The sequence below is a fragment of the Ylistrum balloti genome, unplaced genomic scaffold, assembly GCF_031769215.1.
Source record: "Ylistrum balloti isolate Yb309-2 unplaced genomic scaffold, AGI_CSIRO_Ybal_v1 Utg370692, whole genome shotgun sequence".
NCBI lineage: Eukaryota > Metazoa > Mollusca > Bivalvia > Pectinida > Pectinidae > Ylistrum > Ylistrum balloti.
This window is the reverse complement of record NW_026782416.1, coordinates 10,915-29,274: the sequence shown is the minus strand read 5'-3', so window position 1 is coordinate 29,274 and position 18,360 is coordinate 10,915. Positions and strand designations below refer to the sequence as shown.

Below are 18,360 nucleotides of genomic sequence, written 5' to 3'. Positions count from 1 at the left end.
CAAATAAAAGCATATAAATCTGATTTTTTCATAGAATATTTATTACCATTGTATTATTTCACAATAATTTTCATACTGTACAGATTTTTAAAACAAATTAAATAGTGAAATGTGCCAATGTAGATATAAAAGTTTGTAAATCCGTAGAAAATAATATATCATTGTCTTCAGATAAAGGATTTAAGCACTGTGACAAAAAAAAACCCCAATACTGCATCTTCACTGGCAGTATATCACAAGTTTGCTTTTATAATAATAACAGTTTTGTACTATAATAAATACCATGTAGGTAGTTATACAACTACTTTTACTTGTTGAACAATCATTGTTCACAATAATGACACTGCATCTTTACATGAAAAATTACTTCGTCAGTGAACTTTTGAAATTCACTATTAAAGAAAATGTACTTTGAATAACTTAAAGGATTCATCTGAAAAAAAACATCTTTTCTTCCCTATCTGATTGCATAATGTGATATTGTTGGTTTTGAAAAATATTCATTTCTTATATTTGAACTTGACGAGTTTCTTCAAATCCATGTTTTTGTCTCTTCACAATCAGAACAAACACTTTTATGTGTTGTCTGCTGGCACAATCTTTAAAAACAATAACAGATATCACAGCTTCTGTAACATTTCATTTCAATGTGAAAAGGTAGTTCTTTGAAGTCTTTTTAAGATCCTAAATGTCACATATCCATTTAACTGCTTGGCCTTTTCCCAAAGATATCATCTAACAATCGCAGGTAGTTGATGTTAGACACTGCATTTTTGTCCTGTTTGGTGCCACTCCAGTTTGAATCATCAGGTACTGGTTTGTGCTGCATGGGAGGAACTGGAGCATCCCTCCAGTTCATACTGTTTACTAGCTCTGTGTACTGTACTTCTCCCTTCTCATTCACTGGGGCACTACAACATAAATATTTCTACATTGAAGAAACATACCTTAACCTCCAGCAATGATAATTTTTGATCAGTTATATTTCAAAATATGATTACTCTGATCAAAATAATTATATTTCATCAGTCATCAGTAATGATGCAAACTGTGAGCACTACCTCCCCTGATCTCAAAACTGATTTTAATTACATTTAGATCATAAAGTAGGGAACATATTGCTTAACTTCTAACAAAGGGAACAGAATTAATTTATTCTAGCAGAAGGTAACGTCCTTGTGTTTGAAAATAACAGAAAAGGAAAAAAAAATCCAGAGCAATTTCCTCATACTTCTATCAGTCTTTAGCGATTAGCCCAAAAAAAGTGAAATGTTGTACAGCTTCTCAGATGTCTTTGCATGTCACTTCAGTTTTTATTCCTCATACATTGAAAACACCCGATCAAATTTAAGATTGCCATTTACATAGCCATAGCCTTTTTCCCCAACTGTTTCCTAATTATCATATTCTAGATATTTTCAAATGACTTTTTTTTTTTAATTTTCAGAATTCCTAATACCACCAAAATTTTGTGCATGCAAACATACATTCCATCTCTGTTCATTATCATAACCATGAATCTAACATTTTTGACTTGTTAACTTACATGGCGAGTGCGGCACGAATGATATCATCTGGCAGTGGTACATGGTGTGCATGGAATACTGTCCGTACTGTGTCCACATCTAGGAACCCAGTCCTGTTAGAAGGCAATCATAATATTGATATGTAAAATAATTTACAACAGACCGCCACTAGAAATCATCTTAAATTATTTTAGTTTATTTGAATGTAGAATCAACACTAGCTGTCTTGCACAAGTTAGATGCACATACAGTGCCATGCTACGAATGATTTTACAGAATTGAGTGAAACACATACTTGTCCTTGTCATTTTGCATGCAGTCCTCCACAAGTTTGGCAAATCCCTCATAGTTTCTCTTCCTCAACTGTTCTTGTGTTATAGCCACCAGGTTGCGTGCATCAACTGTGTCTTCAGCTGTTTTTTCTGCATAGAACCGGGCCAAGGTCATGACCTCTTGGTCAGTCATTTGTGGATCAACTTGGCGTAACAATGCCACCAGCTGGTCATAGGAAATGATTCCGCCGCCACTGGGGTCATTCTTGGCAAAGAATGACCTAACCTCGTCAGGGGTCTTCCCTAAAATATTGCCCAGTCTGGTGACAATGTTTTCAATGCTTGATTTGCTGAACTGAAAGATAAAAGAAGATAATCAAATTAATTGCAAGTATTGCAAGAAAGCAGTTTGAAGTTAACTGTAGGACCAAAAATCGAAAAAATTACTGTTTTCCAGTCAAATACAAAATGTAACTTATTTGTGTTTTTATCCAACGAATGACAATTGCTAGTTTTGTTTTTATTTTATCACTAATAATATAAAAAAAGGACTATACCAGTACATGTAGCTAACATCTAAAAAATCAACTTTATAAATCAACTTCAACCTGTTCCTAGTTCAGGACATAGTAATCACTGTATATTTAAAAGACACCTTGTTTACTGGGACTATTACCTCTGCGGAATGGGCCTCCATGTAGTGGAATGCATACTCATCTGCGTCAATGAGTACAAACTTGTGACTGTTGAAGGTGACACAGGCACCGACAAACAGATCCTGAGATAGATAGTATTCAGACATCTTGGTGCTGTACAGTGGCTGATTTGGTTTCTTTACGCGGGATCTTTCAAGGAATTTCCCTCCAATGATACCTGTCAAAACATCAAACATTTTATTTTGAAATAGAATCCCTTTTGTCATACTTTACAACCTGTGTTTTTGATGGATACAAAACTTTTTTGTTTCTTTACCAAATCCAAATTTATCGATTTCCATTTAATTTCATCATAAAATAATAAATGTCTAGGTTATGTATGCCCATCTCCTATATGGAGAACCAAATATAACATTGACTTAGAATAGAATAAGATTTTCTGAAAAAATAAATGGACAATTAACCTGAATTCCTAACAGGGGGTTCAAAGACAAGAATGGTGTCATCGGACAGGAAATAGGAGATGATAAAGCGACGGTCCATGTCAATTGGCTTGGTGGTGTTCATCCTGGCCAGGAAACGTAGCACATTGCTATCCAGACCACGACGGTCTTTCTCCATGAATTTGATGAAGTCACGCTTCGGTGGTTTTGGAAGCAGACCCATACATGAGCAGAGAGAGTCCTCTTCACTGCCCCAGCCATTGTAGGGTGGAAACTCCTTCTCAAACCTCATGTAGTTGTCCTTCTTGTATGGCACATTTGTGAAATCCTCTGTTAACAATAAAATATCAACAGTAAGGAGGAGACGTGAAAACAGAATGTGCATTCCATATTGAATTTTGAAATGAGAATAGAGTACTTTAAGTAACATCTTCCTGCATTTAAAAGAAAATCTTTAATCATTAGTTTGAAATATGAATTATATTGTAATGTGTATAACCCAAATGTTTCCACGACGACAAGTGTAACTAAAACACAAAATTATTGTAATTATGTGACTTCAAACAATATAAGTAATGAAATTCTAAACATATTTGAAACAGTCTATCCTGAGTAATAACATGTCCGTGATAGTTTGATTTCGCAACAAAATATGATGCAGCTATTGGAATTTAAAATGATTTTCTAAAACCCATGAGAAAACATCAAAACACAGTAAAACTTTAAAGAGTTGAAAAACAAGTCTCATTAATATGAAGTAGTGTTTTCCCTACATATACAAAGCAGACTAAATTCTTGCTGGAGACCATGTGTATGTATAGATATAAGTCATGTCCACATTATAGTACTACAAGAGAAGTTACATAGCGTTTTTGGTACAATTAAAGTCGCAATATGAAATCCTTGAAATATTTTGAAATGTTGCACAAAAACTAGTTCTCTCACTACTTTTTATGTCTTACAATAGAGTTCAAACTTACCGATGCCATACTTGGTTTTGTAATACTCTTTAGTAAAATCATCACAATCACATAACATGATCTTCCTGCCCCAGACGTTCAGCACTGACCCAACTGTCAGATCCTTATCATTGTAGAAGTGGGTGTGTACAGCACCCGTCTGCAAAGCAAGAAAACAATATACATGTATAGCTAATTCTGAATAATACAGTATTATTGAATAAGTTTTCATATCTTATTCTATCTAAAGTCACAATGGCATACTATACAACATAAACGGTGATGATTAATTAATTTCTTGCAGTATAAAATGAGATTGACTGAATGAATTACCTTCAAACTGTCTAAGATATATCTGCCGCCATGACCAGTAGGTCCAAACACATTAAGAACAGTGCGATCAGTGATTTCACCAGGCTGTCTCAGAGATTCAATGTTCTTTGGAAGCTTGCCCCTACGAAGGAACATGGGAACAGCATCCCGTCCAGAGTTTGGAGGAATGACCTCACGGATCTCAATTGTGTCATCAGCGAGGAAGTAGTGGAGGACCAGCTCCCTTGGGTCACCGAACATGTTGTCAGTGTCATCCCAGTAGCAGAAGAAACGCAGAACATGACGATCATGATCAAGGAACTGTTTGAGTGTGTCATGCTTCTCGTATGGTCTCAGAGGCTGCATACTTTCATCCATCTAAAGTGAAACAGCATTTCAAGTAAATATAGCTATACACTGTACTGAGCTTGTTCTGTCATTTTGAATTAAATTCACACAATAATCACTAATTAGTATTATCTTCATATCAGGAAGTTGTTCTCAATGTACACTTCAGAGCAACATAGTTAAATCAAAATATTTCATTTTGACTAAAAAACATGATGTACTGAAATTCAAACTTACAGCTTTTCTGTATTTGGTGTACGGATCATTGGGAGAAGAATCTGGTCGCTGTACTCTAACACCAAGTTTTCTCAGGAAATTTTGTGTAAAATCGTCACAGTTTGTTAGTTTGAAAACTTTAGAGTATAGACTGATTTCCTTTCCAAGGTTGAAATCTTCTACTGTGTAGCATTCATCATCATTTGGTGCTGGTTTTGGAATTCTGTGTCGTCTGATCAAAGTCCCTATAAATATAAGATATTAAGTGTTATGCAAGAAACTCAAAATGTTTATAACACATATATAGCACATTACAACCTGCAACATTCAATTTGATATGCAAACCAATGTGTACAAATTTTCTAAAAAAAAAATAATTCTAGATAAAGAAATCAGTTGATCCTATGTTGATTTCCTGATACTGTAATGAATCAACTACACATATATATATAAATATCTTACCTTGTGGAACACCACTGTTCTTTGCTCTTGGTTCAATCACTTGGATGGAATCATCTTCAAGATAGAAATAAACTTTGCAATTCCTTACTCTATACTGTTCTTCTCTCTTCTCATGTACAGCTTCCTGGAAGTAAGCATCAAAGCATAGGACCTGCCTGTCGAAGGCAACCCATGCTGGTACATTGCTACCTTCACCACCAGGGTACACTGTGTTCTTTGGCTTCAGTTTCTGCCCCCTCAGTGGCTCTCCTCCAATACCTGGTTTATCTTCTCCAACCAGCATAGACACTTCATTTTTGTATCCAAAGTGGTGGGATTTATGATATTTTGTTTTTCCAAGCTGCAACAATCAAAATATTGCCTTTATTATGAGGTTGAATGGTCACAGGTTTAAGTTCATGCATGTACCCCTTTTACATCCACCATTGCACCCAAGGTTATGATTTTCAAATGGAAATTATACGTATTACTGGAGTCGAGGAAAACATCAGTGAGGGAAAACATTCCATGTCACTATGCTATAATTTTAATTATTGCTAGGATGAAGACAAAAATGAAGCTGCAGATAGCTAAGCTGAACTCTTTGGCCTACTGTTTACATTAACATGTTTTGCATGAACAAATCTTTCATTTGGGCAGGTAGCATTTTAACTCTTTTATATATTGCAACAAACATTGATAAGGAGAGATCTTCTTAAGATAGTCTAGTAAACAGAGGTCTTTATAAACACGAAGGTAGCAGTGACATTGAAAAATAAATACCCTTGGTTACATCTATTTAAAATGTAACATTGGTGTAGGAGAGGATGATATGCCTCATTATCTATCTAGAATAAGTTTGATGAAGCACGGTGTTTTGTTACCAGTTGAATATATCTATTTCTAGCACCATAATTTTTGGGAAAATATACACATACTAGATGAATGTATAATATAACAGTGCAGTGCATATACATGTTCATGGAAACCCATTTAACCAATTATACCATTTATACGTGATAATTATTCACTTACAATTATTGATAATAGCAGGGACATATATTCATTTGTTTATTATATCAAGATTTATGCTGAATGTATCATAACGATTTACCATGAACAAAATGTTGTGATCTGTCATTCAGCTATTCACGATATAATCCGTGCCTACATTATTATTTTCTAAAGTAAAATTATTAAGAACATAATTTACAGACAAATACTTACATTACCACTAAACGAATTCCCGGGTAGGAATGGTAACGACATCCTGTTGTAATTCTCCGTAGATCTTCACAATTAAACACTACAACAGACTACCCAAGAACCATAACAGATGCACAGCTTGTTAGTTTATCCCGTTACCAAGGTGTCGTCCCGGTATGAATGTGCCTCCGCGATCATAGTTACCTGAGCACTTCGTTAATATTGAATTGATTTCCACTAGAATTCAAAAGAATACAGTTTTATATGTTTTACAAATATAATATTGGTAAAATAATTGTATCTAGGCTATCTATCTCAAAAACATTACAAAAACGGTTATGGACTATATCATATAAAATATTACATATTCTTACACTACCGGAAATAAGGGGCGATAATGCTGTTTTGAATTTACTATTTTAAAGTTTTAAATAATACAGGTGAGCGAGGTTAAGTACTTTGAGCTATGAGTCTTGGGCATACATTTTGTGGGAAAATATCGATGCTACATTGAACAGTCTAATGGGTAAATATTTTAGTAAGAACGCGTTTCAATACATTTATGGTTTGTTTGGCTTCCAGTTAAGCTCAGTACGATCTAGGTCGATTGTCACGGTTAGTGATGGACACGATTCTAGTTCAAACCCCGACGAGGACAGGTATTTTTCTTTACCTATTTTGTGACAGGTTTACTACTTTTCGCAATACATGTATGTTTCAGCACATTTCACCATGAAAATGAACGATTTCCTTTTATTATATAAACACTCCCTCTCCCCGCCGTGTGAGGACAGTATTATATAAGTTAGATTCGAAATTTTAATTTCACTCAATTTCTGCTCGAAATGTAACCAGTTAGAATTAACACATTAATTATTCTAAATACATTACTTATAAAACATATACAACATGAGTCTTATCCCTGTAGTGATTCTCACGACACTCTTTCAAAAATTTCATAACATCTTCTACTTCAACATAGCATGCCGCACCCTCTCACAACCCTTCTAAATCAACACCATCACATAGACCACATGTATAATTATAAGAAGTCGGAATAGTGAGTAGACGTATGCAGCCGGAATGGCGTAGGTTATCAAAAAGCAATAGACATTTGTAAAGTGATCTTAGTAAATTAGTCGGTGTGGTTATGAAGGTTTCAAGATTGAACAACCCCCTCCCCAAAAAAAAGTGAGGACTGTCCACTCTCTCACACACTAAAGATCTCTGGCTTTTCAATAAAAAGAGTAGATGCGCTAACGCCGGTACAGGAGTTAAGGGATAGTGATAGGCAAAACAATTATTTTTATGGCATTTGGCGGAATCAAAATTACCCTAACCTAACCAAATCTATGCAGGCTCCCAGTTCTTCGTTTCAGCTTCTGGACATGTTTCAAACTGCAAGAGTTATGATAAGGCATAACTGATGTTCCCTAGGCCATCTTCTAAAATTCAAAAGTTCACCGCTTCAGACGGTTTCATCCCTGTGAGGGGGATGCAGGACGCCTCATCACGTCGCTGGTTAACAATGAGGTTCGTCGGTGAGACGTTACCTGGACACAGTAGGAGTTGAGAAGACAGAAAACCTGACTACTAAACAACCAACCAACCAACGTCACAAGTTCAACCACTATAGCAGCCAGCATAGCGTGTAGGCAGATGACATTGAAAACAGTCATGGTATGCAGCATCAGATTGCAAAATGGATATCTTTCAAATAGTTTTCAGAAATTACACAATACTGAGGATAACATATACACAAGATGATATTCAGTCATATGGGATTTTCAAACAGAGATTTTCAAAACTAGTGGGCCATCATTTTTTTTTGTACAGAATATAAAAGTGATTAATCTAGATATTGATGCTAACTTAGCATAAATACATGATATTATAATACATGTATGTGTCTTTCAGTTTCCTCAATGAAAGATTTTGTATAATTCATACACTTGGACCCTCAAAGTTGGATTGTAAATAAAATGAAATATCTCACTTGGTGCAACATATAATTTTTATCTGAAAAAAACCCTCACCTCATGCACTTTTGACTGGACAGGTAAAACTGGCAATCAATCTTGCCACAATTCATATTCTGTTCGCCTTTCAATTCAGTCCAATTTCTTTATTCTGGAGGCCTTTCGTCTTCAACAATGTACATGGAATATTATAATGTTCGAGTGATATTTATTTGTTCTTTCATGCATCCATTCATACACCCTAGCCTATGCACACTCTTACACTCAGAGACACACACACCAATACCTTAGCACACTTCACCAACCACACACGTTCACTCATTCGTATTCGTTGCAAATACTGTAGAAATCGCTCGCACTTAGAATCCACTTAACCATGTACTACATCCATAAATCACATATGTATTGTACAGGCAAGTGAGAGAACAACAATATTGTTAACATTAACTAATAATATTAAGAGAGATATTTTCACAGTGCTTCTGAACGTCGTTTAAATGTAACATGTAAGAATTCCCCAAAATTACCTAATAATGTGACATTATTGACACTAAGTAACCAGAAAAATACACTAGGTTTACGCAAATAGTACAATTTCAAATATATCAAACACAAATCTGAATGAAATGGACACTTCAAAATAAAATGAAATTCATCTTCAATGTCATGATTATCAAATAAGTTACAATTTCTATTCTGGCAATATTGATATATCTTCCACTTTCTGTATTAAGTTTACATAACGACAATGTTATTCATGTGAAGTTTTTCTTATACTGATGGTCTATAGATTTTCATAAGTAATAAATATGAACCCAGAATTATTTATCAGATGTTGATAAATAAAACCATAAGTAGAGTTTTGAATATAGTCTAATAGTTGCTGAATGTGGATTTCATGAAATTTCTTCTCAATCACCTTGAACATTATTTTGTTCATCATAGTTACTATTTCATAGGTACCCTTACCCTAATTTGTCTAATTCTAATTTCATATTTACTATCCAATCATCATTATCTAACAATCTTTGTTGGTAATAGTCATACAAGGAAGTAGGTAATAGTTATACAAGGAAGTAGGTAATAGTCAAACAAGAAAGTAGAATTTCCTTAAAGTTTAGGACATGTTCATTAAAATTAAAACCATAGCTTTCAAGTTTTATCTGGTTTTATTTTATGGATAGCAATTTGTACTTCATCATCTGTAAAAGGTTAATCTAATTCTTCGAACACAATGGATTACACTTTCAGTTTCCATACCTGAACTCCCTCCCAAGTTCTTGAAATGTTGTGCAAAATCCTCCATATCTATATTTGATTGTGGTAAGTTACATCGCCCATTTGAAAAATATCTATAAAACACTTTTGGATAAGACTCTCTTAAGGATTCATATCACCTTCCTGATGCTTGTATTGTCTTTTTAATCTAGATTCTAGCTTTTTGTACGAAGATATTTTGCTTATTAGAATAATGTGATTTTCAACAGACACATTTTTATTATATTCATACAAAGCTGTTTTGAAATTAATGTATTTCCATTTACACTGTTCTGAAAAGCACGGTTTATCACCAGTATTATTATTGCTTTTGAATTTGCTGTACTGTATACTGTACTATACTATACTATACTTCCGCCTCTCTGCATCCATTTGTCTCTCCAGCCTTGCGTTCGTCCTTCCGGTATCTTGCAATGACCTTATCTCCTACACTACTTGTCGATGGAACTTCATAATTGGGGTATAAGTTCACCTTGTTCTGGTGAGGTCTCATACATCAAAGGTCAGTTTGACCAACATCTTGACCTTAGACTTGCATCAATGAAACAGTTTGCTCGAGATCCTATACTAATTGTCGCTGAAACTTAACAGTTGGGGTATGGGTTCACCTTTGATAAGATGGTAGGACATGGATCAAAAGTAGGTCGCTCAAACATATCAGATGTTTGACCTATATCAAAGGAAAAGTTTGACCCGGATCTCTTTCCTTTACTACTTGTCTACCTATGCTTTCAGTTTGTTTTGATTTGTCATGTATTAAAAAAGAGGTCACTCATTTAGTTTTTGATTTTTGACTTTAATGTGTACGTGTAAGCGAAAAGATTTGTTAACAATTTCTCACACTACTGTTTACTACTTGAACTTCAAATTTGGACATAAGTTTACATGCAGTGTATTGTAGCATATAATTTAACATTTGATTGGTGTGTGTTGGAGAGTGGGTGGTAACTATTATCTCGACAAGATGTAGAAATAGCTAAAGATTTAATCATAAATCATCGTATTAAAAGTGTAAGGTCCTGTCAAACTAGAGGAATATTCATCATCGTATTAAAGGTGTATGGTCATGTCAAACTAGAGGAATATAAATCGTCGTATTAAAGATGTATGGTCCTGTCAGTCTAGAGGAATATAATTATTGTATTAAAGGTGTATGGTCCTGTCAGACCAGATGGATATAAATCATCGTATTAAAGGTGTATGATCCTGTCAAACTAAAGGAATATCAATCATCGTATTAAAGATGTATTGTCCTGTCAGTCTAGAGGAATATAAATTATTGTATTAAAGATGTATGGTCATTTCAAACAAGAGAAATATTAATCATTGTATTAAAGGTGTATGATCCTGTCAAACTAGAGGATTATGAATCATTGTATTAAAGATGTATGGTCCTGTCAGTCTAGAGGAATATAAATTATTGTATTAAAGGTGTATGGTCATATCAAACTAGAGGAATATTGATAATTGTATTTAAGGTGTATGATCCTGTCAAACTAGAGAATTATAAATCATTGTATTAAAGATGTATGGTCCTGTCAGTCTAGAGGAATATAAATCATTGTATTAAAGGTGTATAGTCCTGTCAAATTAGAGGTATGTAAATCATCGTATTAAAGGTGTATGGTCCTGTCAAAACAAAGGAATATAAATCAACACGCGTATCACTCATCTTAGTCGAATACTGTTTGTGCTTCTTGCGTTGTAGGTAAATGTTTAGGTAACGGCTGATGTAGAAGATATTGCTGTGTCATTGTTCTTCACTTTTGGTGTATATATACGATATATATTGATGTATGTGTATATATTTATATATTTTATGAAAGACTGGAGAACTTGGCAAGATATGTATCTGTACTGATGAGCTCGTCAGTAAATTTAGCTTTGGCTGTACAAGTGTCAGTCAGAAAAGTAGTGGCGTTTCATTGAATATATACGTGAGATACGCTTAGATGTATTTTATAACCATATATATTTTTGCCGCCTTTCATGTTTCTTTATGGTCTTCGTAGTTTGGAACAGAAGAAATGTTTTCATAACCTAGCTAGTACTGAGCAGGTTGACAAAGATAAATATTTTAAAAAAATAAACTGTAGTGTCTTTAAAAGAAACTTGATATTCATATAAAGAAAAAAAAAATTCTTTATAGTAATTTTGATACAGTCTCTTTTGTTTAGCGTTCAACAGGTTCCATTTTCTAATATGATTGTACACATGACACACACTGACCTTGTCTAGTACTTAAGATTAGATACAGTTGAGTCCAACAACATGACGCAACAGATTGCAGAAAGAATCGCTATCTCATAGGTGATATTGAGATACTTTATTACAATACAACTACGGTTTGGATTGGGAAGGTGGAAACAAGAAAATGTCTTGATGAGAAATTGAACGATTGTCCAACTTTTTAATCATAAACGACACTACTGTTCTCGGTGAGGCGTGGGCGGCAGTCTGCAAAATGCCATCTACATAGTCTGTTCCTTTGGCCGATATAACATATGCACACGATGATGACAGCCTTGCGTGTGTCGCCATCACATTTTCACCACGTCTTATAGAAGTCAGTACTAAGCCACACGAGTAGCAGGTAAAGGCATCTCCACAGCCTGTATAATTGAATCCAGCTCCAGCTATATCTACTATCAGTTTTTCCCTACTGAATAAATTTGCATTGTCCTGTGGCATTTTGTCAAGGGAAAACGATTCAAAAGATTTCACTCTAGCTTCAAGAGACCTGTACGTTTCATTAACCCGATTGTTATTTGCACGAAATGATTCTTTTGCATTCTTAATGAAATCATATGTTTGATTTTGCCGGACAAATGGACATGCTTGATTGAGTGCAGAATGCGTTACCCATGGATTGTCATCCTCTCGCCAGCTGATCACAAATCGTCCGCACGCGAAACAAGTGGTAAAAAGTGGTGGACCACTGAAAAAGTATCCAGCTTTCGCGAGTAACTCAGTCTTCGGAACCCGATCGTTCGGACTAAACACTGGGAATGAATCGAATCGTGCTTTTTCGTCAGCATACTTGGGGAATTTTATTTCATGGCTTGGTGATTTTTCAGTTGTTATCTGGTATCTAGTTTTAACCCACAGTTGTCTGATATAATCCTCCCCAACTAGACGCCCGTTTAATGTACATCCAAGTATGAACACAACTCCCGCCTTCCGAAGGGTAGAAACATCCATAATATTACCACAAAGAGAAGCAAAGGCACTATCAAATTTGGAAAAGTCCTTGTTCGTTTTTATCGTGTCTTTGTCGTATACAAGACTGACCTTCGTATCAGGTGTACACAACATAGAGCATTCACCGCAGACTTCAGTTATACCTAACTCACTGTGTTTCTGGCTGTGTTCTAGGAATTCGTCCATGTCAATCCGGAGAATTTCGTTACTGATCTCCACGGTAACTCCGTACACACTGAATAGCATTAACGGAAGATCAAGGCCATGCTGATGCAGACTTTGTGTCACCTCTCTAGCCCCAATGAAATGGCTGAAGTGTGGTCTTTGATAACGTATATGTCTAATCAACTGTGCTCGCCATCCTGTAGATTCGGATTCCACTATCTTTGTGCCAATAAGACATGCTAGATCATCTTCTAGGAAAACAGTTCTATCTAAACGCAAACAAATAACATTGCGTTTCCGTGCTATTGATATTGATGGCAAGTACGAAAGAATAGGATCTTTTTTTAATTGAAGTGACAGAACGAATAATGTTTTATCTGTACTGTCTGAAAGATATCCAAACTTTCGAAAAATATTCTGTTCTTCAATATTATCCTCGAGCGTGTAGCAGTCTATCCCGTCTTCTGTTAACGTTGGCATCAACTGCTTTCTGATAAAATCCAAATCTTTGTCATGATAGATAATAAGTGTCTTTGGTTTGCGAATTCCAACTGTGGGCATCAACACCGGGCGATCTAAGGAACAGGGACTGTCTCTGTTTGTATGGAAAGACATATATGATCCCATAATAGCTCTCTTAAGGATGCAACCATTTCCTCCAGATTTCTGTAAAACATGTAACATTGCTTTTATGTCAGTGTAATATATGGGAATTCGTGTATTAAGGTTTTGTTGATAAACTGATAAATAACATGTATCAGTGTGTGGTAAATGTATCATATAGAAAACATGAAAAGAAAAACAAAGAAATTTCATGTCAACAGAATTCTAATTCAAACTCAAATTCAATGAAACAAGGCCATGCTATGAACAAATGACAGAGAGTTACACGGAAACTCGTGCAAAGATACCAGGACAGTAATACCAGATGTTCCGGGGAAAATAAGCTGCTATTGCATTGACGACACACGACATGTACAATATAAATCTTGGTCAATCCAAGTAAGTATTATCATACCAATGAGAAAAGGGTAAACAAGAACAACGTCACAAACAGGCAAACGTCCGAGTATGTTCATCTTTTCTCAAGGTTCTGCTAATATTGACAATGGAAAAATAATTGGAGATGGAGCAAATCATTGAATGATCGCAGTGTTGATATAACTTCATCTGTTTACCAATAATTGATTGAATTTCCATTTCTGAACATCAGTACGTTTTTTTATAATCAATCGACCAATTGGGGCAAAAGAGCTAAGTTGTACAAATAACATTACTAAAGAACATACACTACACTTGGACATGATATTTGCTTACATACAAGTAACATATATTAAGTACAAAATACACATGTACAAATGCAGACACGATACTTGATGGTACTGCTACCTACCACCTAACCTGTATTATAGTAATGTTCCCTTTGTTACAAACACTTTCGTAATTACATCATTACACATTTAAATTTACGGATGCTATCCAATATTGTACAAAAGGGGTATAGTGCAGTAAAATATATCTTATTTACTATAAATGCTATCTTAATTGCTATCAATTTTTCTTTCCTAATGGTTAAAGGATTTTTCTGAGAATGAAATGTGAAAGATTGTAAGTACTTTAATGTGAAATCAAAAACATAAGTCACAAATGAACATATATGTTTAACACCTTGTATATTCATCTGTAAAAATTATATCGGTTGGTGTCTGAATTATAATAATGTTTAGTTCATTAAACAGTCGAAACATTGATAATTATATTGACTAGACTTTGAAATATTTACCTGTATTGATTTGGGTCGGTCTCGTCACGAGCTGTACAACCATATGAATGAGGTGGTTTTACTTATACTGTACGATATTCTTAAGCCTCAATTGTTCCGCCGCGTATTAACTTAACTGACCAGTATTGTAGTAATGTATTTGTCATGTGTACCAATACAGCACAAAGAACCACTTCCATAAGCGTGTTGATATAACCACTAAACAGTCTAGTACACCCTTGGCTACCGCTTAAAATATCACTCTAAAACACAAGTTTTCGATAAATATTAAACCTTATTATTAACCGAGAGATCCCTGACTGTTCCTTACTATACCCCGACGGATCATTGAATTACATTTGTATCTCGTTGTGTTACACTGTATAGTCACACCACTATAAACGGCTGTGTTAATCGATACGTACATATAGTCTGGTATCTGTTCATGTACATTCAATGATACAGTCGTCAGCATTACACCAAATCAATTATCGGACATGCAACCATCGAACAACGGTTTATTTGTTTTCTAAGATAAACAAAAATAATTGTCGTTTTTCAAAATATCATTATCACAGATAAGAGCGGTAAAATTTCAATGATACTTACATCTGTAATGGCCTTGCATGTGTAGATATTGCATAGCACAGCATACATGTACCTAGACTGCTGCTGTCATGATCAGCGCTGGCTGGTTATGAATACATTTGTTTCAGTGTCACTGCATTCGTCGCGCGGGCTCTGTTGTATACAACTGCATGAGTAAGGGTAGGCAATCATTTAGCTGCCTCGGTGATAATGTTTAACGCCTACACTTTGTGTCAAGTCATGCATAGCTCGAGCCGTATTATTATCTAACAAACAGATTACAATCTACTGTAAAGAATATTTCAGGAAATTCTTTGCTTTTGAGGAAACAATCCATGCGTTAGGATTGCGTATAAATAAATCTTATGAGTAATAGTGTGAATGTTATTAATGTTAATATTCTTTATGAAAACACAGTCACACCAAGAGAGAGAATATCTAGTTTCTTAAAATATCCCGAGCCAAAATACAGCTTATATCTAAAGACCCTGGTCACGTGTTCTATATGCATGTCCCATGCTACATTTGTTTAAACTTCTGATCATTAAAACTCCAACAGTTTTTGTTCAATCTTCGTTAATTTGACGCTGACGTTTCGCTGATGTTTGCCTGTTGATTGGCGTCAAAGTAATTCGCGGAAACTTCCAAACTTATCGGATATTTAACCACAACATTTGTCTGAATTTTCAAAAACATCTGTTTATACAGTTATTTATATTGTAAATGTAATACTTGACGTTCTTTTAAAATCACCAGATAAACCTTTATGGAAATTACTAGATTTACAAAATGATTGGGCAGGGGTACCTTCCCATGTAAAGATTTTAACTTTTCTATCGACCGTTATGGGTTTCCTAAATCGCCTTCTCGGTTTATCATCAAGGCTTTTGGCATCACTGACGAGTCCAGAAAGAAGACACAGCTGTATGATGCAGTTTAATTGTTTGTCTCTACCGTGTCTTATCCAAATTTGCATTAAAGTTGCTTTTCACTTATAGATCTTTTGTACAATCTTTAAGTAAAATAGAAAGTGATTCTTACAAAATAATGCATGTCCTGAAATATATACAGCTGTTTTGATTTCCGTCTTTTGTACAAGCTTTAAGTAAATTAGAAAATGATTCTTACAAGATTATGCATGTCCTGAAATATATACAGCTGTTTTGATTTCCGTCTTTTGTACAAGCTTTAAGTAAATTAGAAAGTGATTCTTACAAAATAATGTATGTATTGAAATATATACAGCTGTTTTGATTTCCGTCATTGTCAAATACATTAAAAACACATATGTGGCGGGTATATAACAATGGGAAGTGCTATGTACAGGATCCAATGGCTTACACTATATGTTTTCCTGATTGTTCGTATCGGGCACAATTCGTTTTGTTTCCCTGTAGATCTTTGTTATTGCACGAAATGTCATGTTCCCAACTGAGAATAAGGTTACATATCCATGAGAGAACTACCAGGCTCACCATTAAACTTCTTCATAATCTTCATCAAAGCGTATTTCTCTAATCTTTTTGTCGTGCGTTTACATGTTACATGCATTTTTGACATAAATATAAACATGTTTCTAGAAATATAGAATTCAGCACTGGAAAATGGTTCGTTTAGCGTTTATTATACACATGTAGCTAACCCCAAGACAAAGAATGAAAATCGCCTTTTATTTCCTTTTTAAATAGACGTATTTTTGATATAGTATTAAATATTTAAACCATAGGCTATCTGTTGAAACTACAGTTAAAATCATATACATTAAAAAATCTTTTTGTATGCCATTTGTGTCGGATACAGATAAAGAATTACAGGTTTATTTGTCGTCTTTTGACCTTTTTTTTCAATTTATAAAATTATGGTATGTAACGTCCAATGTAGATGTTGATATTTGTTTCGATGAAGTTTCCTCAGTCGCCTCCTAGGTTTCAATATTTAGAAGGATGGAAGTTATACGGTGCAGTTCAATTTCATCATTTGTTGCAACTTTTTCTAATTCTAAATTCGTTTTAAAGGTGCTGTTTACTTGTGTGTATTTCGTACAACCTATACATCACCTTTTGCAAGAGTCACATGTAGTACTTAAATGGGATATATGGAAATAGTAGGCCTAAATTGTCTGATATTCAGGATTGGATCAATAGAAAACAATTGTTAATGAGGAAGTGCTATGTGTTTAACTGTGTTTCCAGCACAATTCAAAGTTATGTGGTTTAATACTTATTTTATCCGCGTAAGAAAATTTACATTGGTTATCAAATGTGTGCAAATTATGTCCAAAATATTACTGTAGATATATTAGATGTGTTTAACTTACATGCATATCTATATCATAGCTGTAACTGTAGTTATATTAGATGTGTGTAACTTACATGTATATCTATATCATAGCTGTGACTAGTTATATCAGATGTGTGTAACTTACATGTATATCTATATCATAGCTGTAACTGTAGTTATATTAGATGTGTGTAACTTACATGTATATCTATATCATAGCTGTAACTGTAGTTATATCAGATGTGTGTAACTTACATGTATATCTATATCATAGCTGTGACTGTAGTTATATCAGATGTGTGTAATTTATATGTATATCAATATGATAGCTGTGACTGTAGTTATATTAGATGTGTGTAACTTACATGTATATCTATATCATAGCTGTAACTGTAGTTATATCAGATGTGTGTAACTTACATGTATATCTATATCATAGCTGTGACTGTAGTTATATCAGATGAGTGTGTAACTTACATGTATATCTATATCATAGCTGTGACTAGTTATATCAGATGTGTGTAACTTACATGTATATCTATATCATAGCTGTGACTGTAGTTATATCAGATGTGTGTAACTTACATGTATATCTATATCATAGTTGTAACTGTAGTTATATCAGATGTGTGTAACTCATATCTATATCTATATCATAGCTGTGACTGTAGTTATATCAGATGTGTGTAACTTACAATTATATCTATATCATAGCTGTAACTGTAGTT

The 18,360-nt window shown here is 34.4% G+C and overlaps 2 protein-coding genes across 2 annotated transcripts; both read right to left on the bottom strand.

Annotated features, from left to right (window-relative positions):
* Positions 1-83: 83 nt before the first annotated feature.
* Positions 84-6,454, bottom strand: LOC132557550 (EF-hand domain-containing family member C2-like). The gene is made up of 10 exons (XM_060222047.1): positions 6,401-6,454; positions 5,195-5,534; positions 4,754-4,977; positions 4,190-4,546; positions 3,878-4,016; positions 2,919-3,227; positions 2,475-2,671; positions 1,822-2,153; positions 1,547-1,639; positions 84-911 (listed from the first exon to the last, which is right to left on the bottom strand). Exons 1-10 carry the CDS (start codon positions 6,440-6,442, stop codon positions 704-706), a joined length of 2,241 nt encoding a protein of 746 aa, XP_060078030.1. The 5' UTR covers positions 6,443-6,454; the 3' UTR covers positions 84-703.
* A 5,522-nt stretch (positions 6,455-11,976) lies between these two features.
* On the bottom strand, positions 11,977-13,686 carry LOC132557544 (uncharacterized). The gene has a single exon (XM_060222039.1). It carries the CDS (start codon positions 13,684-13,686, stop codon positions 11,977-11,979), a length of 1,710 nt encoding a protein of 569 aa, XP_060078022.1.
* Between the last annotated feature and the right edge of the window lie 4,674 nt (positions 13,687-18,360).

Coding starts and splice junctions, on each gene's coding strand:
- LOC132557550 (XM_060222047.1), bottom strand. CDS start 6,442: ATGTCGTTACCATTCCTACCCGGGAATTCGTTTAGTGGTAAT. Junction 4,978..5,194: donor GAACAGTGGTGTTCCACAAG/GTAAGATATTTA, acceptor TTATATTTATAG/GGACTTTGATCAGACGACAC. Junction 2,672..2,918: donor ACCCCCTGTTAGGAATTCAG/GTTAATTGTCCA, acceptor ATGTTTTGACAG/GTATCATTGGAGGGAAATTC.
- LOC132557544 (XM_060222039.1), bottom strand. CDS start 13,686: ATGTTACATGTTTTACAGAAATCTGGAGGAAATGGTTGCATCCTTAAG.